Source organism: Juglans microcarpa x Juglans regia, chromosome 4D (genome assembly GCF_004785595.1).
Source record: "Juglans microcarpa x Juglans regia isolate MS1-56 chromosome 4D, Jm3101_v1.0, whole genome shotgun sequence".
NCBI classification, from domain to species: domain Eukaryota; kingdom Viridiplantae; phylum Streptophyta; class Magnoliopsida; order Fagales; family Juglandaceae; genus Juglans; species Juglans microcarpa x Juglans regia.
This window is the reverse complement of record NC_054600.1, coordinates 10561850-10587205: the sequence shown is the minus strand read 5'-3', so window position 1 is coordinate 10587205 and position 25356 is coordinate 10561850. Positions and strand designations below refer to the sequence as shown.

At 32.4% G+C, this 25356-nt stretch overlaps 1 protein-coding gene across 1 annotated transcript; it reads right to left on the bottom strand.

The window, feature by feature from the left end:
• Positions 1-29: 29 nt before the first annotated feature.
• Positions 30-6700, bottom strand: LOC121260620 (light-inducible protein CPRF2-like). Its single transcript, XM_041162557.1, has 6 exons — positions 6080-6700; positions 3132-3228; positions 1761-1968; positions 1120-1195; positions 901-1026; positions 30-703 (listed from the first exon to the last, which is right to left on the bottom strand). The coding sequence occupies exons 1-6, from the start codon at positions 6575-6577 to the stop codon at positions 308-310; spliced, it is 1401 nt and encodes a 466-aa protein (XP_041018491.1). The 5' UTR covers positions 6578-6700; the 3' UTR covers positions 30-307.
• Positions 6701-25356: the final 18656 nt, after the last annotated feature.

The following is a 25356-nucleotide window of genomic DNA, read 5'->3' as shown; positions in this document are numbered from 1 at the left end:
TATCAAAGGCAGTCATCATTAAGATCATCAATCGGAAATTTGACATATCTTATTCATCCCCAAGTGTTGTTAGGAGTTCATCTTGTTTGTCTACAACCATTTTGACAGAATAGTGTCAAATTTATCATCACAATGATCAGTAAAGCTAAATACATAAGAGGTTCAATTAACGGCGTTTTTCTTCCCGTTTCAACATAGGCTTTCTTACATACAGCAAAACCAAAAAATAGTACTGCAGTGAGATCATTCTCCATTCTAAAAATCATCCCAAGGAAGATGGTTCACATCTGGGTTGTTCTACTTGCTACTACTCCCCATTGGACTGGGTTCCACAAGGACTTGTGCCCCCACGGATCCGCTTCTCAAGATGCTCCAAACTAGCCACTCGCTGCATGGAAGCTGTTCTTTCCATCCTGCTTCCTACTACTGCAGCTACTGAAGAATTTCGCTGCACATTTTCAACAGAAGTAACGTCTGCCAAGCCATTGTTGACTCCCATATCATGAGTGGTCATATTATTGTTCATACCAGGTTGAAAAAAGTGATGATTTGAGTTATCTTGCACAGGCACAGCAGCATCCGTTGATGTGTCAGAAGGGCTTCCATTAATTGATGGCATTCCCATTGAGGATATATCAGACATGGCATGAAACAAAGGGTTCAGTCCAGTAATTCTTTTGACAGTCTCCTCTGCCATCTTAACCTGGAAATATAATCAAAAGTAAAGAAATAATTAATAATCTGGTTTGTTCTTTAATTAGGTTCCTCTAATCATCAAGATTTAATCCATAGTTTGCAACGCACAGGCTTGCCATGGAGAGTACGTTGTAGGTCTTGATGCACGCCCATCAGGCAAGAAACCCAAGTTGAAAAACATAACAATTAAAGTGAAAAGCTTACCTTTGCTCTCAATGTTTCGACATCTGCTTTTAAAACTCTATTGTCAACAGCTGCTTCATTGTACTTCTGGGTGATCTCAGCAAGACGCTTTAAAAGGGAAGAATTTTCAACTCTTAGTTGAGCAACCTATCGGAACAATGGGTTAGGATATCTATACAAGATTTGTAAGGAAAAGCAACAACATAAGACAAAAATAATGGATAAATAAATTGGCCAAACCTGTGTCTCAAGCTCAGTCAAATGAGCCTGCTTTCTTCTTCTTGAGCGTCTAGCCGACTCTCTATTGGAAAGCATCCTGAAACATTACATACAAATAAATGGAATGAAAACGAATTAGAAATACCCATACAACCATGAAATTGATCCCTCAATGAAAACATAAATAGGAATACAATTGCGCACAGTCTATTTTGTGTGCATCAAGTATGTACCCAAGAATAGCAAATGATGCAGATCCTATTTACTAAGCACTGCATTATATAAATTCCAAACAGGCATGAATTTGGAAGACAAAAGAAAATCCCATATCCCATGAGATTGACTGTGAAAACATGTTTTTTCGGAAGTAAGTTCTTATGTTCTTTTAATGGAAACTGTAGAAAGAAATCCTACAAGGATTTTGCAGTACACATGAATGGCTTTTCTATATGGCATGAGAATACGTAGCCCATATTGCTGGAATCTGCTTTTTGTGGATCAAACTCTTGATACCATTGAAGCTGAGTTTCCATTGTCAACTTCAAACTGTACACCAACTACATAAATAGAAACCGAGTCTCTGGAAGATAAACAAGAAGCTCCAACATCTACAAGGACCATACCTATAGTATTGTCAATAAAAAAGCAGAGACCATCATTACCTCCTTACACGTTTTGCATCAGTAGGATCCATATTCTCAGTTAGTTCATTTTCTCCTTCAACTTCTTCATCATCTGACTGTTCTCTCGATGATCCACTTGTTGTTGGCCTAGCTGGGACCCCAGATTTCTTTTGCACAGGTAAGGAGGGAATTCCAAGTGATCCATTAGAGTCCTTTTCTCGTGACCAGGATGAATCACACCCAGCTCCTGCATAGGTAATATTTTAAACTACAAGAATTAAAGATTGCATAAAAGATAATAAACCAGGAGTAATTACTGTGCTACTCATCATCAACACTGGGTTCAAAGCTGAGACAGGGAAGACTATCTTAAAGAGAAATAAGAAAGAACCTATGAGAAAAGATAACAAACAAACATTGGCCTTATTATCATCACCAATCAAATGTAAATAGAAGTCACTCTTATTTGGCTCTCCGCTCGACTATCTCACTGTATACAGTGCAATATTTGTGGGTTTTTTTTTTTCATTTATGCCCGATGCATGGCCTTTAGTAGTTTCTACCCCAATTCAATTAATTATATTGGTCACCAGGCAATGCACGATTAAGGCATTGGCTGCAAAAGTAAGGATGCAATTATGTACACTCCTCATACCAGAGTTGACATGTACTGCCTGTAGAGTTTACCTCAAGAGAAGCACTTGTCTTTCTCGCTAAAGGAAAGGTAAACCAACTTCAGTCATAAATTAAATGTGTAATGAGGACAACAAAGGTAATTTATAACTAGATTACAAATTGAACAAAAGAATTCATTATCCTTGAATGGTTATCACTAAACTCTTAGAAGAAATCTCTCACTAATGCACATCCATTCTCAGTCTGGACAACTTCTGGAAACATGGCACTTCAGTGATCAGTTATCATTAGCATGGCATGCACCAAAAAGATTGGGATTGTGGAGAACAAGTAGATGATGACTGTTGCTCTATGAAATTCATCACTCAGTCCTTATCGACAATCCAAAAATGTCGAGGACTTTTTTTGTAATCTTGTTCTTATTGGTTTCGGGAGGATCCATGTTAAAGGAATCCACCCCTTAAAGCTTTACTCGTTGAAGGCTACCTTTAGGTGAATACCTTTGTATTTCTTTTTCAACCAAGGCTCTTCTTCGGGTTTTCCTCAGGCTTACATTCCCGGGGCTTAGTTGCCAACAGTCCTTGTCAAGTAGGGCCCATTGAAACTTTTGATTGATACTTTATTTTTGAAGGTACAATCACTTGAACTTGGTGGGCAGACTTAAAATTTATGCAATAGGGAAACTAAGGCTGTTTTTATTGATTGCTATTTTCTGGCAGAGTTTATAAATTTAATTCATCTATTACAAACACATAAAATTAAAGTACTACAAACCTTTAGAAGGGGCTTGGGATACCAGTTGTGAAGTATTGGAAGCCTGTAATCCATTATCAGATAAAGCAGCAGAATCTTGGGGTTTCACTAGAGGTCCCTGTTGACATGAATAAAGCATAGTAAGTTAACAAGTATTTATAAAACAAAAAAGAATGGGTTTAGAGCTATTTCAAGAAATCCAACATAAAAGCCGCACATCATATACCATACAGACATGAAAAGCAAATTGTAGAAATTCCTAATCCCAAAACACACCCACAATAAATTTTTTAAGTAGATGAGTTAAAAGGAGCAAAACCTAGGATAGATGCAATAGGAAGTTAAAGATCCACAATGTGTTGATTGGACATTTAAATCTGGGCTGGTTTGGATATAGAAACCATCTCACCTCATCTCATCATTACAATTTTTTCAAATTCCCACACAAAATATAATAAACAATTCAATTTTTTCAAATCCCAAAACAATAATACTATTAAAAAATAATATTCTAACAATATTTTATTCAACTTATCTAAAACCAGCTCATCTCATCTCACTATCCAAACAAGCCCCAAGTCCATCATATAGCTTATAGCTGTGATTTATTTATACTTTCTTAATACCCTAATATGCGATTTGTAATCTTTACTACCCTATTTTTCTCTATAACAGTTATAGCATCTTTTAGTTCTCAAAGTGAGAAGTCCGCAGAATCAAAATCCGGGATTGGGAATTTTGTTTGAATTTGCTTACTAAGCATTAAAAATTGGGGGAAAAGGTATGAAACTAATAACTTAATCATAAAAGAATCTTAAACAAAAAATGAAAAGACAAAAAAAAAAGAGATAAAAAGGAATCAAAACAGTACAGACTTGCTCTCTTAAGGCAGGAAGATGATGACACAGCCGAAGGTAAAATTAAAAGGCAAACATGTGGCTTTGAATTGAAGTGGTAGAAATAAAAGTATTAAAAGCCACCACAACGGGTGAGGGTATGGACAATTAGGAATGGATTGCGAAAAGCTGGAACTATGATAAACCCTTCATGTAGGATGGTATTTGTATTTATCGATAGCTTCTAGAAAGGGTTTCAAATTATTCGAAATGCCATATTGGACTTAAGGTCAACTATACCACAAAAAGTAGCAGCCTGCTAATTCAAATTACATCTTGTACAGGCAAAGAGGTGATAATTCTATGACTTGAAAGAAGTCTTTCTTGCCCGTGCAGCCATGCTGTGAAGATTGTTTGGCCAAACAAACAATCAAAAGAGAAAACAACAGCACATCATGGATATTTCCTCTCTAGCTTTCTTGATTACGTATGCTTTTTTATAGGTAAACAAGCTTTGTTGATTGCATATTCAGTGAAGTCCAGCCCAAGTGAGGAAAATATCAGATTGAATAAATGTAAGAGAGAAAATCAAATTATATATTGGATGAAGCCAAGATGTCTGCAACCAATTCTAAAATGTATTGATTATATTATAGTTGTGGAGAAGAAATCTATAAAATCAATGAGGCCAAGGTCACAGCAGCTTATGTTATTAACATGCTCCACAAGAAGGGTCATCATCAAGTTGATGCCTAGGTGAGGCTGTGGGGGGGTGTTCTGGTTTTGTGCATAATTTTATTTAAGCTTTCGCAAAAGTTAATGGCCAAAAAGAGGAGTCTTCTTGATCAGTAAATTTTTTTTGGCATCACAGATTTCAAAATAATGGGTTGTCGCTCATTCTCTCAGAAGCGCCATTCTTCTATTTTTCAATCAAGCTGCAATTCAACCTAAGATTTTGACAATTGAAAATGAAGGGGGGGTGTTGGAGAAGAGGCCAAGTGATTTCAAGAGTATCCCCTTTGCACTTGTGACTCCTTGTCTTTATTCTGCTGTTCCAGGCAAAGTTTCTTCCCTGCACAAGTATAACTGAGTCATATGTAGGCTGTAGCCCTTCATTTGCTTCCAAGGACATTCTCGTCGATGGCAAAGTTTCTTTCCCTACTAGCTTTTTTTTCTTCTCAACATTTGTTGTCTTTCTTTAATTTGAAAAGCTTGAAAAAAAAAAATCTACTAAGAGATGGGCACAAAGAGAAAAAGGAGCATCCGTTAACCATTATGCACTATTTGGATTTCTTCCCGAAAGTACAACAAAAGAAGAAAAACTGACGCTTTACAATTCATATTTCTCATTTTCAGGTTCCAAGAAAACAAAAGCGCCGGTCAGCTGAAGCTAATGCAGAATGTGGCTAAACTGGGAGCTAACTTTCTGTTTCCCTCGTAAAAGGAATGACCGTATTAAACAGCTCGCTCCGTTTCTTTCCTATTCTTTGGCTTTCACAGCACCGGAACGCAAACTGTGCATGAATACAAACCCCTAATAAAAAAGGAAATTCCCTTTTAAATTCCCTAATAAGAGTTTCTAACAAGTTAAGGCTTTACATCTCAAGTATAATTTTTGGGATCTAACCAACAAGCCCTTCTTTTCCTTCCAAAGAACATTAATAGCAAAAAAGTTGTCTTTTTCAATACCTACATATGCCCCACAAGTTCCACAACCAAAGCTGTGTACTTATTCGTTCTCCAAACTATGAGATGACAATTTGCAAGGTTATCCACGTGCGTTTTTAGTTTGGGTACGAAACTTTCCGTTTTCCTTTTACTTCGCGCATAATTTAAAGATCCAAATCCACCGAAATTCATATATTAGCTTCCTTTTGTTTCGCCAGGTTTCTTAGTATCCAGACACAAACTAAGCACCAAGCTCAAGACCCAACAGAGCAAATACCTAACATAAGTACAAAAAAAATCAACTAAACACCAGATCCAAATTCCAAACTTTCTTTTTTTTGGTTTCATCGAAAAGAACAAACTTTAATTTTCCTCGGCAACGAATTAAGGAAAACCCGAAAACTGAATGAAAATAAATAAATAAATAGCAATAGTCATAAAATCACATGAGAAAAATAAATTTACCCGAGTTAAAGCCACAGCAGCACAAGCAAGATTTAGCTTGCTTTTAAGGAAATCCTGGTACTCGTCGGAATCGATGGGGATATTGGGAGGAGGTGCATTAAAGGGCGCTGTGCAGCTCTCGCCGAAAGACGACGTGGAAGCGGTACTGGTGGGAGACTTGTTCCGAATAATATTATTTTGATTACTAATATTATTAGCATTCTTGGTGTTGCCCTCGTCGTCCCCGATCTCGACGACAACGTCTTTGTTCGGCTGGACGGCAGATGATGTCTCGGTCTTGGTTTCGGTCTGGGTCTCAGCGTTGGAGGCGGCCTCGAGCTGGAGAAAACGTTGAAAGGCCCACTCGGACTCGCTTCGGTTCATTCTTGAAGATTCGTCCAATGATACACTTCCGGAAGAAGGTGGCCGGGACTGGGAGTGTGGCGGCGGAGGCGGCGGCCTGAGAGGGGCCGACCAGAATTGGTCGGAAATTTCCTCCACTGAAAACACCCTATCCATTCTATTCTATGTTCAATTCCTGTCCCTTGTTCTTCTCGTTCTCTCTTTGTTGTTTCCCTTTCTCGAAGGCTGCTTTTTATCTGGTTTGCTGACTTGGCGCTGGGAATCGGGGCTCATTGGTCAAAGTTAAAAGGTCAAGTATTTTGCAAATCCAATAATTCTAGTATTGTTTTTTTTAAAATACGATATATATATATATCGTGTAACTGTCACATAATTTTTTTAAAATTTATTAAATATAGAATTCATATAATAAAAAATTTAATTTTTTTTATCAATAGACACTATTTTTTTTATAAAAATTATACAGTATTTACACACTCTACGACTATATCTATCATTATTCTTAAAATAATTATAATATCTTTTTATTCGATAAATCATTAATTTCAATTTTTGTAAAAATAAATAAATAAAATGTATTTTTTAAATCTCAATTGTAATAAAATATTTTCTAAGCGACGAGTGCATTAAATTAATTATTAATTATAAATATAATGAATTGCTAATCCCATGTGAAAATGTGGGAAGTGGTGACCAAATGCATATATTCTATGTTGCAACTTTGTGGATGACACCTAGTGACTGTTGTAACCGTCCATATGACTCTTTCTTTTTTTGTTCTTTTTTTAATTAAGAAGTAAATAGATTATATTTTTATTTTCAAGTCGATGTATAGAGCACATCATCCACATCACTTAAATAATAAGATTTAATTTGTAAGATTCAAATTTTAAAATTTATCTTATAAATCATATTATGTCATATAAACATTTTAATAAATATACTCTACACACCAACTTGAAAATAGAATTTTTCTATAGGAGTGATGGAACTTGGTAAACATAATTCTCAATTTTTCAATCTAAATTTGACCTCAATAAATGAATTAAAAAATAGCAATTGTTTGAAATTTTGAATGAATATAAAATAATCTAAGTTGAAATAAGATACATGTGAATCACATTGTTGTATCATCAACAAGGTCTCTCATACTTTGTAGATTGAAACACAACAAATAATAATAATAATATTATTATTATTATTATTATGTGTGAATAAAAGTCTAGATAATGGAAAAACCACATTTCAAGGGCCACAATTTTATAGTAGAGATTTTTTTTTATCAGTGATTTAATAAATAATAGTTAGTTTTATCGATAAGAGTCTTACTACAGCCATCGAAGAAATGGCCTGAATGAATTCACCGAATAGTGCATTTTACTTTTTCATTTTTTTTCCTTTTTTCATGTCTTTTTTTAATCATCATAAACATTTAAAAAAATTCACAACATCATTAAAAAACACTTTCTTAATCACTAAGTAAAAAAAAAACTCATTCGAGACACTTTTTAAATCCCGAATTCGAGACCCAAAGCATTTCTGTATTTATAAACTATTTACTTCTAAGGATTTAACAGAAAAGAATTATTGGATGTTTAATTAAATAAATATATTGTCAATATTTAAAATTTGATAATCCGATAATCAAGTCTCTATACCCAATCCTCTTATTAAAAAAGAAATTAAGTAATTAATACATCATAAAATTACGAAATACCCATAAAAGATGGAGTTTTTTGTGGGCCAGAAAAAATATAATAAAGTATAAACCTTTATAAAAATAATATAAAAAGAAAATAAGTGGATAAATGGAAGAAAAAGAATAAAAAAAAAGAAACTTTTTCCAACTCATATGGTACACGTAGGAAACACGTATGCAGTCTTACCAATTGTTTGGATAGGAAGAGACGACCGATACCTTATGAAATTCGGCCCCACACAAGTTGGTGGGCCACGGTATCAGTGGGGCCTCCCCAGTCATCATTTTTATCTTTAAATTATTTTAATTTCCCTAATTAATTTTGGCTGCTATAAAATGACCACTCTTCGGTTACTTTCCATTAAATAATGGGCACTATCTATATTTGGAGAATAATGTTACTTTGTTCTTTTATTTTGAATGCTAATGAATTTATTTATTTTTTTTCATTTTTATTTATTTATTGATTAAAGAATTAAGAATTAATTTATTAATATTTTTTATTTTTTAAAAATGTTTGAAGATGTTAAAACAATGTAAAAAGGAAAAATAAAAAAAATAAAAAAGATGAGTTTTGCTTAGACGACGTACCCAACGGTCATTGTTGGACGACAACCTAATATCGTTCTTTATAAAAATATATTGATAAACTAACGTGATTTCATATAATATATTAGATCTATTTTATAATATAAATAATTTTACAATCTAACGTATCAGATCAATCAACATCAGTTTATGAATTTATTTTTAAAAATAAAATTTATATTTTTTAATATTGTTTATTTTTTATAATACTTATCCTTTATTTCGTAAAAAAGAAATGCATAGATCTCAATCTCCATACCCCCAACTGAAAAAACTTATATCCTAACATAGTAATAATATAAGGAAAATGGGTATAAAAAAATATATTCTATGAATTGATTAAAAAAAAAAAAAGAATCACAAAGAAATTACTATTAAAAAATGGAAAAGAAGTAGTGGGTGGTCCACTGAATGATTCTTGCTGACATGGAATTTTATTAAAATAAAACAGCATTGGCTTCGAGCTTATCCGTTCACAATCATTAATTACTTGCAAAACTGGACCACCATCTCTCAACCAAATTTGAGCTTAGCCATCTTTCTTGGAGAAGTAATTTACAAGGAAACGCCATTCACACCACCAAATTTGGAAACAATTTTATACCTTTTAAAACTCAATTACTATAAAAAGTCAACTTGCTGAACTGTTCTTTAACAAATCTAAGTCGCAAGAGAAGTATCTCATTTCATTTTATTTAATATCATATAAATTTTTACATAAAATATAATAAATAATTTAATTTTTTTAAATTTTAAAATAAAAATTATATTTTAATAATATTTTATTTAAATTTTAACTTTTATCTCATCTCATTTTATCTATAGAACCAAACGAGACCAATTGTATCTTCTCTGACTGTTGGGTTGACCGTCGCGCGGTCCTACAAGAAAATATAGGGTAGATTTATATCTCAATCTTTCCGCATTATACAAATTAGTGTATTTGGGCTTTGTACTTCCAAGTTTTAAGCATAAACAATAAACTGAAAAAAATAAAAAATGACAATAATAGTCGTGAGTGTGTAAGTACCACGTAATTATTTTTAAAAAATAAACAAATATTGGATCTATATAAAAAGAAAATTAATTTTTTAATAATAAATTACACTCTTTTTTAAAATGACTATAAGACGCTTGCACACTTCTTAACTGTACGTAGCATTATTCGAAAAAAATATATACAACTAAAAAGAAAGTATAACATTATTAAAATGAACATAAAGCATGTAAACAAGAAGGATTCATCAAATCACATAATAAATAGTATATCTCAAGAATAAATCTTTCATCATGAAACTTTACTGTCATAATATTCATTTCATCCTTTTATTATTCACATACTGTTTATTATTCATTTACTGTCATAAATCTAATCTAAACAGTATTTATTTTTTAAACCTACTTTTATTACTATTAATTACGTTTCACTTATTTTTACTACTATTTATATACTGTTCACATCAACTTAGACTGTTTATTTACTGTTTTGAATTGTTTATTGTTAATTTTATACTATTTATTTAAGTGAATGTTTTTAAAACTTAAAAGTTGAAATACAATATTTGAATATGTAAAACTCTGGGACCTACAACCTTGAGATGTTTTGATCATCCAAAACACTTTTGCGGGACAAACTCTTAGCTCGAGGCTCACACACCTCTCCCTGAGGCCCACAGGTCTTGCCTGATATCGTTGATTATACATCATTAACCTTAAAGTTACCGCTTCCGCTTAATATTTGCTCACTCCAAGTGGTTAGGAGAGTTCAACTGAGATTTTCCCATTTTTAAAGTAATAAAATATTAAATATGAGTAATGATATACACATAATATATTATATAATAATATTATAAAATAAAGATATTTTTATAAAATAATGTTACTTTTATAAGATATTTTATAAAAATACATTTCATTTAAAATATAATTGTGTGAAGTATTGTAAAAAATACTTTACAATAGAACATTAAAATCCTAAAGAAATCAACCTCTTTAATCACAACTAGCACGCCTAACTTGGATATCTTGGATATCTCTACTTCTCCAGGTCTTTAGCTTTCTAAATATTAAGAAATGATTGTTATAATTGTGAGTGTGTAAATGTTGCAACTGCACGGTGTTTATGCACTCCACGACTGTATGTAGCATTACTCTTGACAAAAAAAAGTGGGGTTAACTTTTTTATATAAATCTCATATTTATCTACTTTTTTCAATTAGAGTGTACGATACTTGCATACTCTATAATTATATTTAGCATTACTCTTTTCTCGATTTTCGTGTAAGCACCGTAAACCTATTAGTGCACGATTTTCATCCATTAAATATTTCTCTAGGGTGCGTTTGGTTACCAAACTCACCTCAACTCATCTCAACTCATCATTACAACTTTTTCAAATCTCAATACAAAATATAATAAACAATTCAACTTTTTCAGATTTTAAAATAATAATAATATTAAAAAATAATATTCTAATAATATTTTATCATCACAACTCAACTCAACTCAACTCACTTCAACATCCACACACACCCGTCAAAGTTATGAAGTTTTAGTTTATTTATAGTTTTGCCTCTAACTTTTGTTATTTATATTTTGGTCCCTAGACTTTACTAAAATTACAACTTAACCTCGTTTTCTACCATTTTTCTCGTAAAATCATTTTCTTCGCATTTTTTTTTAATCTATTCTTATACTTATTCTTTTTATTAAAATTTAATTTTAATACGATAAAACTACAGTGGCCAAATCCCACATTATATTTTCAATTTCTTCGATTTCCCTTTAAGTTTTCTTACAACTTTGAGTTCCCTAGAGTTTTATAGTTCAATTTAAGTTAAAAGTTCGTTTGAATGATGAGATGAGATTCTATGGTTTTATATGAGTTGAATACAATATTGTTAGAATATTATTATTGTTTTAAAATTTGAAAAAGTTGAATTGTTTATTATATTTTATATGAAAATTTAAGAATATTGTAATGATGAGATGAAATAGGTTGGGAGTGTTTCTGTATCCAAACGGTGCAACTTCACTATGGTACTAAGGCTTGTTTTGACAGTGAAATCATCTCATATCATCTCATTTAGTGATTACAATTTTTCTAAGCTTTCAAACAAAATACAATAAATAATTCAATTTTTCAAATCTCAAAACAATAATAATATTAAAAAATAATATTCTACCAATATTATATTCAAATTTCATCTTATTTTAACTCACTATCCGAATTAGGTCTAAATTTAATAACCAATACCATTACATTATTCAATCTACACAAATGTAATTAAAACCCATAGCCCCTAATGGAAACCCTAAACTCTCTTGGTGTTTACAATTTTCAACCCAAATTTAATTTAATCTATAAATTAACCTCAAATTTTAATTTCTCATTCACTTAACCACATGAGATATTTGTTAGAATTCTATTTAGAGTGACCCATATGGCACAGTTTATTGAGAAGTTTAATTCAATTAAACTTGGGTGTTAATAGTTTTATTTCTAATAAATAACTAGTAATAGATAATTCATATTCCTTGATGGGAGGAATAGTTCAAGTCTAACTCTGTTAGAGGGTCTCTACCCTAACCTATAAATAAAGAGCCCATGTATACTATCGGTATGGCAATAAAAACGCATAGGACAGAAGATTCTCTTCCTACTCATGTTTAACATATTTTTCCTAAAGTGAGATTTCTTTTAGGCTCTTGTTTATTCTTGAATTACCATGACAAGAGGTACGTGCTATTTTATTTCCGCTACTGGCTATTCCATATTCAGTATTTTATTTTTTCATGTGATATCAAAACCACCTTCATGCCAGTTGATTCAGATTTTTGAGACATTTGTATTTTTTTTGTTTGAGCATGAAAATCCAATATCATTGTGTTTTCTTTGTGAGATCACATTTAGTTTGATATGAGAAGTTTTATGGTCTTTCTTGTGATTTCTGTTGTCTCTAGATCTCTAGAAAATCATAGACATCTTGGTTTGAGTTTTATTTTATAACCCGCATCCTTATATGTTCGATTTTCATGGATTCTTTGTGATTCTTGATTTTATATTCAAACTTGCTCATAAATACATGCTTATGAGACTATATAGTCCATGCTTACACAATTTTATTGCTAATTTATGGTTTAAGAGTCTAGGATTTAATGTTTTGTTAATAAGGTTTTAAGGCCAAATGAGTTTTTCAAAATCTGTCAATGTTGTTGATTCTTGATACCCACTTCAAATAAGCATTAAATTGTGATATATATTTTTATTATGAATAAAATGCCTCAATAATCACTGAATTTGGAGCTTCAGACTCGAGGACCCGACCCAAACCAATTCCAGACCCAGCCAGAGGTAGGGGATGACCTCTGGCCAGGGTGCGTGATATAGTGCGTGATTACAGCCCCTCCTTTTTACTTGACAAGTGCTGATTATTAAAAAAAATGGATACATGTAAATCTACGATAAGGTCTGGGTTTTATTCAAGGATGGGCCTACTTAGTAGTTTGGTTTCTTGGCCTTATTAGGCCTTTGGTCTTTTAACACCTTTACCCATTAAAATGCATCTATGTTAGGCCAGCCTTTTAGGCTGGGCCATGTGCTCAGGTAGGTGCAGGTTGAACTATTAAGAACGGTTTTAATAAGCTTGACTCGTAGGAATAAAATACTAATTTTTAAATAATGTTATTTTTTCAAAAAAAAATTAAGATTTTATTCCTAGGCTTGTTTTTGGATTGTTTGTTCTTTTTATTAATTTTGGTGGATCAATATATTGTTTTTCCTATGATGAGATGCTAGAGGTTGTGATTATTTAAAATATTTTAGGAGTAATCGAAGCATCCTTATCTATTGAAAAATAATCATATAAGATTGATTATCGGAGTATTTTGGGAGTGGCGAAAGCATCCTAATTTATAATGATGATCAGATAAAGTTTCAACTTTGTAAAGATATTGACATATGTGTTGTCATTAAATCATTATTTTAGTGACCTGACCCCAAAGAGAGGTTATTATTTTGTGTTTTAATTAGAATAAGATAGATGGTATTTGTGGTAGATTTTCCTAGGCCCAAACATATGGAGAATTTATTCATTAGCATTGAATTATTCTAGTCTTATTATTTAGATATTTAGTAAATTTATGTGTGATGCAAACTCTATTTAAAGTTGGTTAAAATTTACTGTTGGTTAAATTGACATTGGTTGATTTAAATAAAGTCAAATTCATAGCATTAAAGTGTTTCTTGGTTATTGCAGCTTTAACATTTCTCACTTCACGTTTTGATGATATTATTTGTATTCTGATGCTAAATGGTAACAATTTATCTGACTGGAAAGAAAATATTCTTTTGAAATTGGGGTGCTTAGAGCTTGATATGGCGCTTCGTGTGGACGAACCACCTGCCCTCACGAAATCAAGTACGCCAACACATATTTCTAAACATGAACGGTGGGAGCGATCTAATTGCTTATGTTTGCTGTTCATGAAATCTCATATCAACAAGAGTATTAGGGGTCCTATCCCTGAAACTGAAAGGCTAATGCATTTTTGAAGGCTGTTGAGGAACAATTCATTCGTTCTGACAAGGCTTTAGCTAGCACCTTAATGAAGAAACAATCAAGTAAGACTTTCAATAGTACTAAAGGTGTGTGTGAGCACATTATGCATATGAGGGACATGACAGCTCAACTTAAGTCCCTAAAGATGGAGATCTCTGAATCATTCTCAGTACATTTCATTCTGAATTCTCTCCTTTCTAAGTATGGTCCTTTTAAAATGTCTTACAACACACATAAGGATGAATGATCAGTGAATCAATTATTGACCATGTATGTTCAAGAAGATGAGAGATTGAAAAATGAGAGGCCTAAAAGTATTCATATGGCCATTCATACTATTGGAAAGACCAAGAAAGGCAAGGATGCTCAACTGCATAAGCACAAGGTGTCATTCAAGAAAAATGGTAATAAGGATTCTTGTTTCTTCTGCAAAAAGAAAGGGCATATGAATCATTTTTCTAGTGTAATGATTCATTTTTCGAAAAGAAAGGTAATCTCCTATCTCTAGTGTGTCATGAATCATTTTTTGTAGAAGCTCCCCGAAACACATGGTGAATTGATTCTAGTTCTACAATCCATATTGTTTATACCATGCAGAGATTTCTCAAAACAAGGAAGTCGAAACTAAGTGAACAATAATATGTTTATTTAGGAAACAAGATGCGTTCACAAGTGGAGGCTGTTGGGATCTTTAGATTATTTTTAAAGACTAGTTTTGTTTTAAAACTTGAAAATGCATTTTTATTCCTAATTTTTCAGAAATTTGGTCTCAATTATAAAGTTAATTGCGATTAAATTTGAGTTTAAATTTGTTAATCCTACTTTCAGCATTTTTAAGGATACTATTTACATTGGTGGTGGAATAAAAGTTGATGGTTTATTTAAATTTGAGTTAGATCTCAATTTTGAGAATAATTATTTATCCTCGCATATTGATGTTGGCATTTAGCGGAATATCAAAAATGAGAACTCATCCATATTATGGCATAGGAGATTGAGAATTATCTCCATAGAGAGAATTAAAAGGTGGGTGAATGAAGAAGTCGTACAAACTCTTGATTTTATTGACTTTAGGACTTGTGTGGACTACATAAAGAGAAAGCAGACCAACAAGACCACTAAAGGTGCCACAAGAAGTTCAATTATTTTGGAAATCATACACTAATATCTTTGGATCTTTTCCTACTCCCTGCCAAAATGGTCAGAGATATTTTATCTCATTCATTGATGATCATACAAGGTATTTGTATCTCTACCTTCTCAATGAAAAGGCTTAGGCATTAGATGCTTTCAAAACTTAAAAAAAATAAAGATCGTAAGATCTGATAAGGGAGGAAAGTATTATGGTAGGTACATAGAAAATGGACAAATGATGGGTCCATTTGCAAAATTCCTTGAAGAAGAGGGCATTATTGCTCAATACACAATGTCCGGCACATCGCAACAAAACGGTGTAGCTGAAAGGAGGAATCACATGCATATGGACATGGTAAGAATCATGATTAGTAATTCTGAACTGCCATTATTCTTGTGGAGTGAAGCCTTGAACACCGTTGTGTATATCTTGAACAGAGTTCAGTCCAAGGCTGTCTCTAAGACACCTTTTGAGTTATAGACTGGACGAAAACCAAGTTTGAGTCTTTTATACGTATGGGGTTGTCCTATTGAAGTGAGGATTTATAATCCTTACATAAATAAATTGGACCCAAGAACAATAAGTGATTTTTTCATTGGCTATTTAGTAAACTCCAAAGGATTCAGATTTTATTGTCATTCAGATAGTCTTAAAATTGTTGAGAGCAAAAATGTCAAATTCCTTGAGGATGCTGAACTTAGTGGGAGTACTTATCCTAGTAAGTTACAATTTGAGAAATCACAAGAGTAGACTAAAAGTCCTTCATATGGAAGACGTATGATTATGCTAAGAGAAGATCGAATTGATTATTCTGAGCAACAATCATTTCTAGAACATTATACTCATGAAGAACAGGTTTAAGTAGATACTACCCGTAGTTTACAAACTACAAATGAGGTAGTATTAAGGAGATCCTCAAGAGTAAAGAGACCATCAATTTCTAATAACTATATGGTATACCAACAAAAATCTGACTTTGATGTTCGACCTAAGGAGGATCCAAGCTTAATTTTAGAGGCCATGAGCGGAGATAATTCAGAATCTTGGTATGATGCCATGAAAGATGAGATGGAATCCATGGCTAAAAATCAAGTCTGGAATCTCGTTGACTTACCAAATGGAGCAGCAGTCATTGACTGTAAATGGGTTTATAAAATTAAAAGGGATGCTTGTTAATATGTTTGCAAGTTGATCTATTGCCAATTATGTAGAACGTTTACCTAGTTTTACTTCTTCAAGCTCAATAAACTCTCTTGTAGTGTTAATTTTGGACTATACTCTCGGTGTTATAGTCCTCTTAAGGAGCATCTTCATCATTTCCATCGAATGTAATGGTAAACTAATAGTAGAGGTATATGAGGGTAAGGAAAGTGAGCGAAGAGGGCCCATATACACTCGTTGTGTAGAACCCTAAACTCTAATTTTAGAGAGATTTTAGTTGTCATATAGCCATTTATTTATTTAGTTGATGCATGATATTTATTTCATACCGGGTTTTTAATTTTTAGGAGATAAAAATATAGGGTGGAGAATTTTACTCGACCTTAAACTCATTATAATTCACGAGGTCTATAAAGGAATTAGAATTGAGTTCAAAAGATAGTAGATTCTTAATCTATTGAGGTTTAAAGATAACCATTGGATTGAGTTACGTACGTGTTTTCGGCCCATGGATTAACCAAGGACCCAAGGAACCCATAGGACCCATGGGTTCAACCCATGAAATAGTTCAACCCGAGTGAAGAGAACTACTAGAAATGGTTCTAGTTTAAGAAAAAACCATGCACGTTCAACACCACTTCTTCCTCTTCTAGGGTTGCAGCACCAGGTCTCCAAAGCCACTGCCTCCCACGTTTTCTCCCCTGATTTTCAACCCTCGCACACTCATATACAACCCATGTTCTTCCTCAAAGGCTCAAACGCAAAGGCAGTTCGGCATCCATTGTGCAGAAAGTTCTTTGCTATGTCTTTGTTTACAGCCCCCACCACTTCTCCACTGCACTCTCTCATGATTTTGCTTCACTTGTGTGCCATCTAAACACATCCAGCTTCTCCCTTTGAAGTACCCAGAATATTACCAAGGTTGCCTCTCATTATTTGAACCTAGATTTGCACCGAGAGCAAAGTAATAAGGTGTTACCCTCTATTTTGTCAACGTCCCTCTTCACCCCTCCATTATTAAAGCTCATGCCTGACCTAGGCTGAAGCTCTGCACCACGAAGTCTTCCCCACACAAGGTAAACCCATTGTACATGCACCAACCGAAGTCAGCAGTGCCTCAGTTTGTTAAAGACCCAACCATTGATCCAAAAGTTTTAAAACTATTGGATATTAATTTGGTTAAACATTTAACCCTTAGGATCATAACTTTCCACTACGCTTCTGAATCCGACATCCACAGCAGCCTACTCTATCGACACTGATCCGATGGTAGCCTTCTCCCTTTTGGCTGCTTCATTCATCTATCAGTATTCAATGACTTAACACTATACACATACAAAGTACCAAGACATTTTAATCCAGCCTATAGGTCGCCCCCTCTGTGACTTGAACCCATGACGTGATCCCTACTCTGATACCAATTGTTAAAGGCCCAACCATTGATCCAAAATCACTAAGATTGTTGGATACTAATTTGATTAATTTTTAACCCTCAAGATCTAAACTCAGTTCTACGAAAGTGCTACACAACAAACCCATGCACGTCCTTGCCACCACACCTTCTCCTTCCTTCTATTCACTGCTTTCCTTAGGGTTGTATGGCATTCTTGGGTGTCATTAGTAGCACATCAAACTTAGGAGTCAAAGTCACCCACAGTTGTGATGTTTGACGACAGAAGATCAAGTGCTAAAATTTGTTAAGCAAGAGAAGTGATGCAAAGAATTCGAGTCTGATGATGTTGACTTGAGAGAGTCGATGTAAAGCCCCGTTTGAATTCAGAAAGTGTTTTATCTCATCTCATTTCATCATTATAACTTTCTTAAATTCTCACACAAAATAGAATAAATAATTTAACTTTTTCAAATCTCAATACAATAATAACATTAAAAAAATAATATTCTATCAATATTTTTTTTAACTTTCATTTTTCATCTAAAATTATCTTATCTTATCTTTGAATCCAAACTAGCCCAATACTGGACTATCCCGAAAACAGTGGTGGACCTACGTTTACATTGGCCCAAAATGCCTCTCCAAATTTTTTTGCTATAGTCCCAAAGTCTTGTATAATTTCTATATATTATCTATTTTTAAGGATGTATCCTCACCAACATTAAATTAAAACTAAATTTAGGAGAAATAATAAGCTTATTAATATGGACTCTAAAGTTTTTTGTTATACAATATTAGGCTTCTTAATATATAATCCCAAGTAAAAATATAAGAAAAACCATTTAAGGCTGATGATCATCTATATGAAAAATAGTTGAGAGGTTTTATCCTCTAACTTTATTAAGTAAGAAAAAATTTATTTAAGGTCTCAATTATAGCATTATATGCTTAATATGACATGAAAATATCTAGATTTTATACGAAACTTGATAAACTAACTTACATATTGTAATGAAAGATGAAATTTTAAAAGATCACTTAATGATTTTATGACTATTATCAACATGCATGGCGTCATCAGGTCATAAATTTTGTTTTTAAATTTGTAAAAATGTCGGATTTATTTGGAAAACCCATTCCTATCCCATAAATGAGGATCCTAAATTTCGACACCCACCCCACGTTTTCTAAACTCAATCTCTCCCAAATCCAATTTGATCAACTCCATATCAAAGTCCAACAACATTTGTCTCTCAAACATGCTAAATCAACTTTGCAATCTACTCTATTTTTTATAAGCTAAATCAACTTTGTTGCTCCATTTTTATCGGCTACTCCAACTCACAGGTTTAATGAAAAGAATTTGGTGGAGAAAGAACATGGATTTGAGGGGAGGAAGCAAGCATATTTTTTTTAAACCTCTAACATGGCAATCCATATCATGAGTGCATGGTATGCCGTTACAAGGGGCATCTTATATTTTTATAACTTTATCGAATAACTCTTACGTTGCCGACGTTTACACAAATTCTGGAAAATATATATTTAATTGTCGATGTAAAACATACACGCCGGTAATTATCGAGTAAAACTGTAACGTTGGTAAATAAATCTTTTTATCGATGTTTTTATAAACACCGGTAATAGAAAAGATTCTATATCCTATTTAATTTATCGACGTTTATGCAAACGCCGGCAAATGTATATTTAATTATTGGTGTAAGATCACATACACACCAATAATCACTGGCGTAAAAATGAAACATTGGTAAATGAGTATTTTTACTGAAATTTATATAAATGCCGGTCATAGAAACACTGCCAAATCCTCTTTTTTCTTTTATTTTTTAGTGAAGCCTAGTGCTTATCATGGTTAAACAAAGTGACCAACTACAATAACAGTCATCCTTTACAAGAATCCTAGCAACCCATGCACCATATTAGTTACACAATCATGCATATAAGCCCTACTTCACCTCTTTAATTATCTATACTCACACATGTGGCTGGTAAAAATTGCACACACCAATCGTAACACACTAAGTTGGTGCGCGTACACTTCCATACTTCCAATTACCCATGGCACACTCCAGTTTTGATAAACACATATACTCTATCCATCCCATAATAATTAAATTCGTTTCTTCATTAGAACACTATTGCTCATATTTACACTCATATACACGTGGTTTAGGGTCCCATACATTTAGATAACTAGTAGCTCGTAACCTTCCTGACGCCGAATGAAAAATAAGAATTATTCTGACGGTAGCCAAACAATAGAAGTTAGAGATTGAGAAAAATGTAAACAGAGAGAAAACTCTGAGATTAAGGTTTCTTTCAGAAAATAAATTACAATATCTTATGATGCCCACAAGTCAAGCCTAAATAGCCAAGGAAAAAGAAGGAAAATTAAAATTATGATAAAATAATGAAATACGGAATAAAATAAGTATTTTGCTAAAATCTAGCTGAAAATTAGGAGGAACATTTTTCCCCAAAATAAACATTACCATAAAAGAAAGAAAACCAAAAATTGGAAAATGACTAATAGTGACGATCCAGGAGGGAAAATGGCTAATTTTGGACTCAAGACATGGACCGTTAGGCATACTAGTGACCACGATGTGCATGCCGAAGATAGTTTTTCGAATTTGGGTCATATGTGCGATTCTAACACCCATAGCTAAAATTATGACCAAAATATTAACACGTGAGCAATATTGCTCACCTTTTCTCACCAATCGAGGAATGTCGTTCCTTGCCCAACCATGGAATGCCATTTTTCTCCCAATTGAGAAATCTTCACCTTTTTCCACCAGTTTTGTGGTAATCTAACTTCTCAGGCAATGGTAGAACCAACAATTTTTCTGAGGTGGGCCAACTTTTCTAATGTATAACACATTTATGTAAAATAAAAAGAGATTAAAAATCAGAAATATATAACCATATATAAAATTAGATCTCAATAATCTTTTATATATACGGAGAAACAAAATTATATAAAAAAAAACTTAATATATGCTTAAGATTTCTGACGATAATGTTTGATAGAATAGTATTAATCCATTATTATTAATTTGTATAATGAAATATTTAGAATTTGCTTTCTTTGTAAAAACCATTAAGTGATCTTTTATAATTTCATCTTTCATTACAATATGTAAGCTAGTTTATCAAATTTTGTATAAAAATGCCATTTTTATGTTTATTTACATTTAGATTTTAGAATTTATTTTCATGAATATGTCTAGCTAAATTTTCAACTGCAATTAAGGGTGAAACCTGATTGAAGATTAGTAATATTATTTATGAGATTGATTTTTCTTTTCAATTATTTATGTGTTCAATGATCTATTGTTATTGTATCATATCAATTGAGAGATAAAATTCTTCATATGAGCTCAATCGTGTTTTTCTCATGATTTAAAGTAATTTTAATCAATTGAGAACCTGATTCATAATCTTGTTAAAAATAAAAATATATTTTGTGATGTGTTTTAACAGATACAAGTAATAATTTGATTTTATATCTTTAAACGAAGAAGAACATACTTAGATATTTTCTTAAAGAAAAAAGGTTTCAACGATGATATTTTATATGATGAAAAAACTGATTTCTAGATTATCATGTAGATATTAGGGAAGAGTCAATTATCATAAATATATATCTTTAGAATGGATAAGGTGGACTACAAAATCTTAGTTCCTTTTCCTTTAATAGTTTATTTATTGTTAGACTAATTTGCATCTTTAGAATCTATTTTAGTTATTTTATCTTGATTCGTTTATTAGATTAATTATTTATTGCTATAATTCATTGATTGTTTAGTTCTTAACTTTTTATTTCATTTTAGAACTTATTTTTCTGAACTAGATTAAAATTTATTTAGTTTATATTTTATTGGTTTCCTTCATTTTTACATGTACATGTAGGTTCGACCTCGTTCTTGCTAAACTATAGTTCGGTACAATTCGTGCACTTACGAGTATATTTAAAATTTTACAACACATATAGATGGTGTGTGGCTTGAAACCGGGCAAAGAAGAATTTCAAAATATAAAATTTAACTACCTCTCATTTCATTATTTCCAATCCACTACCATTCATTCAACCGCCTTTTCAATATTTGTTTCAGATGCCCCATTCAAGATTGTTCCATTCTACCCCTTTTATTGTTCAGGGCGCTTCCAGATTATAGTGCATTAAGGGTGCGTTTGGATATTGAAGTGAGTTGAGTCGAGTTGAGTTGAGATAATAAAATATTGCTAAAATATTATTTTTTAATATTATTATTATTTTGATATTTAAAAAAGTTGAATTATTTATTATATTTTCTATTAGAATTTGAAAAAGTTGTAATGATGAATTGAGATGAATTGAGAAGAGTTCAAGATCCAATCTAAGCCTTATCTCTTTGATTTATTTAGTCAATTTTAGCTCTGGATTTATTTCAAAACATAAAATCGGAAAGTACTTGGTTTGATACAACTCGGCCTGCACATTGGCCCGCCCAAGAATTTTTTTTTTTTAACCCCCATTTGTACATATTATAATAGACGCCCAATCTATATTATTGTAACCAAAGTGACCAACTACAATAACAGTCATCCTTTACTTACAAACTAAGAAACCCTAACGCATCCAGCTAATATAACGTATCTCCTATTTTTTTTTTTTTTTTAACCTGCCTTTACTCACATTTTTTTTTACCTTCTTTTCTCATTGCCCTTTTTTTTATCATTTTGAAAGGCTTTGTGCAGATATTACTTTTTTCTTTTTGCTGCATAAAGGAGTACAATAAACATAATAATTTAAAGGAGTACAATCTAGAAAAATGACAACTCAACCTCACAAAATTTCATAATTTAACACAAATGGGTCCCAAATGACTGAACAATAAACCTCCATAACATAAACCTCCATAACATAAGAAATTCATTCATTATTGTTAGAAATATTAGGTATTGGATCTTTTAACTAATTCTGAGTACAAACAAGTGCCTCAACTGTTCTTGAAGATAATGAACAACGAAATGGGTCAAGCACACGACCCCCTACACTGAAGTCTGACTCAGAAGAAATAGTAGAAACAGGAATAGCCATCACATCCCATGCAACTCTCACCAAAATAAGATACTTTATTTCTTGATCTTCCACCAATCCAAAATATCAAAATTTGGAACTCATGCCTCACAATCATGTTTCCAATTATTGATCAATCTCTGATTTGTTCCTCAAATTACATTCAATAATTTCTTGCTCATACTCAACCCAAAAATTTTGCTGAGAATCAGAATCAATCATACTAGAATCAACTAAGGAAGTAGGCTCAGAGTATGAAACTCCACTTGAACTCCCATACATAATATTATACTCCACGTACATGTTAATCATCAATTATTTTACTTTTTCAATCATTTTTTCAACTAAATTACTACCATATATTTTTTTGAACAAAAAATGTAAAAGACTCAATTTGCATCTTGGATCAAGAACAACATCAATGAATATCATCAAGTTAGTATTCTCAGGCCCGGTTTGTATTCGCAAGTCATCTCAACTCATTTCAACTTATCTCAACTCATCTCACTACTATTTATTATTATTCATCAACTTTAACTCACAAATCTCATTACTATTCATAACTCATCTCACTACTATTCACAACCCATCTCAACTCATCTCAACTCATCTTCGAATCCAAACGATACCTCAATTGATTCTCAATATTTTTCATACTTATTCTTCATGCTCATAATCATACCTTTCAACACTGGATCATTACTTTGACTCATTTTTTATAAATGGGATTGGATGCCACAAAACTCTTGAAAATAATATGCATTAGATGTGACATAGAAAGAGCCAGAAAGTCTCACAGTAGTATCATAAAAAATCTTCAAAAATCTAACCATTATTTTAACTCACACCCAATCACTAGAGCTTAGGGGCTCAAGCTCACACTACGATAATAGAGAGAAAAATAATCATCATCATTCTCCATTCACAAAAATAGTTTTTGAAATATTTCTGCAACTTCTAGAATGAGATAAGTAGAGTTCCATCTCGTGGGAACATCAAGACACACCAATTTTGAACAACTAATTTTCTCATTCTCTATACACTTTTTGAATTTTTCCGTTATTGCAGGAGATGATCTACATACTTAACTGCATTGCTTACCCTTGTGATTAAATCATCACAATCTTTTATCCCATTATTCACAATAAGGTTCATAATATAGGCGCAACACCTTATGTGAATATACTTTCCCTCCAACAAATGACCTCCCAAAAACTTTTTTAAGTAATCAATGACAACATCGTTTGACGAAGCATTGTCAATTGTATCAGTAAAAATCTTGTCAATTCTCCAATCCTGTAGACATGATTCTACATGCTTTCTAATAGTGTCTCCTTTGTGATTAGAAATCAAACAAAAAATTATAATTTTTTTGTATAATTTCCATTCATAGTCAATAAAATGTGCAGTAAGATACATATAATTGAAGTTCTAATTGGACTTCCAAGTGTCAGTAGTTAAACTAACCTGTCCAATTGCCTTAAATACTTTCCTCAACTTCTCCTTCTCTTTGTTAAATAGTTTAATACAATCTCTCGCTACAGTGGTTTGAGATGGCATTGGAATCTTGGTTCTACTGATTTACATACCTTCCTAAATCCTTGTGCTTCCATCACCCTAAACGGAACCTTATCACAAATTATTATCTCTGTAATTGATATTCATACATCTTTTGGATCAAAATTATGTGTAGTTTGTTGATCCATGGGTCTAATTCTATTAGGGTTTTTCGTACAAACACCAACATGATGTAGCGTACTTGATGTACCATGTTTTTTGGAGTGACGAGCGTAAGTCTTGTGGCAGTAACTACACCCCGCTTTTGAGTCACTTAATGAACATCTATCTATTTTTGTGAAGTGTTCACACACCGCTGATGGGTCCTTACTTGCATTTCTTTTTGGAGGAATGATGGTGTTACTACTACTAGACAAGTTAATGTTTGAAACTAAAGGAGTAGTAATCTCATCGTTTCTCAAATTTGTAGGAGTGTCACTTCTGAAAGAATCTATGGTATGAACTGAGATATAATAAAAGCATGAGAAAATAAGAATACCATACTATTTTGAACAATGGAAATTCAATTTTTTTTTAAATGCTAAAGAGAAACAAATGAAAAGACATAAAACAAACAAGAATGCAAAGCGAATTGTAAATAATTGATTTGCTGCCCTATTCACCACGCTTAATATCAATCCAATCCTCATCATAGAGAGCAAGCTAAACATCAAAACCCCAAAAATTTGGAATAATAAAACTCCGCGAGACCAAGAACTGAAGTATATTATATAGGTACTAGCTGGAGTTTTTAT

Coding starts and splice junctions, on each gene's coding strand:
- LOC121260620 (XM_041162557.1), bottom strand. CDS start 6,577: ATGGATAGGGTGTTTTCAGTGGAGGAAATTTCCGACCAATTCTGGTCG. Junction 3,229..6,079: donor CTGCTGTGGCTTTAACTCGG/GTAAATTTATTT, acceptor TCATGTCAACAG/GGACCTCTAGTGAAACCCCA. Junction 1,027..1,119: donor TGACTGAGCTTGAGACACAG/GTTTGGCCAATT, acceptor TTGTTCCGATAG/GTTGCTCAACTAAGAGTTGA.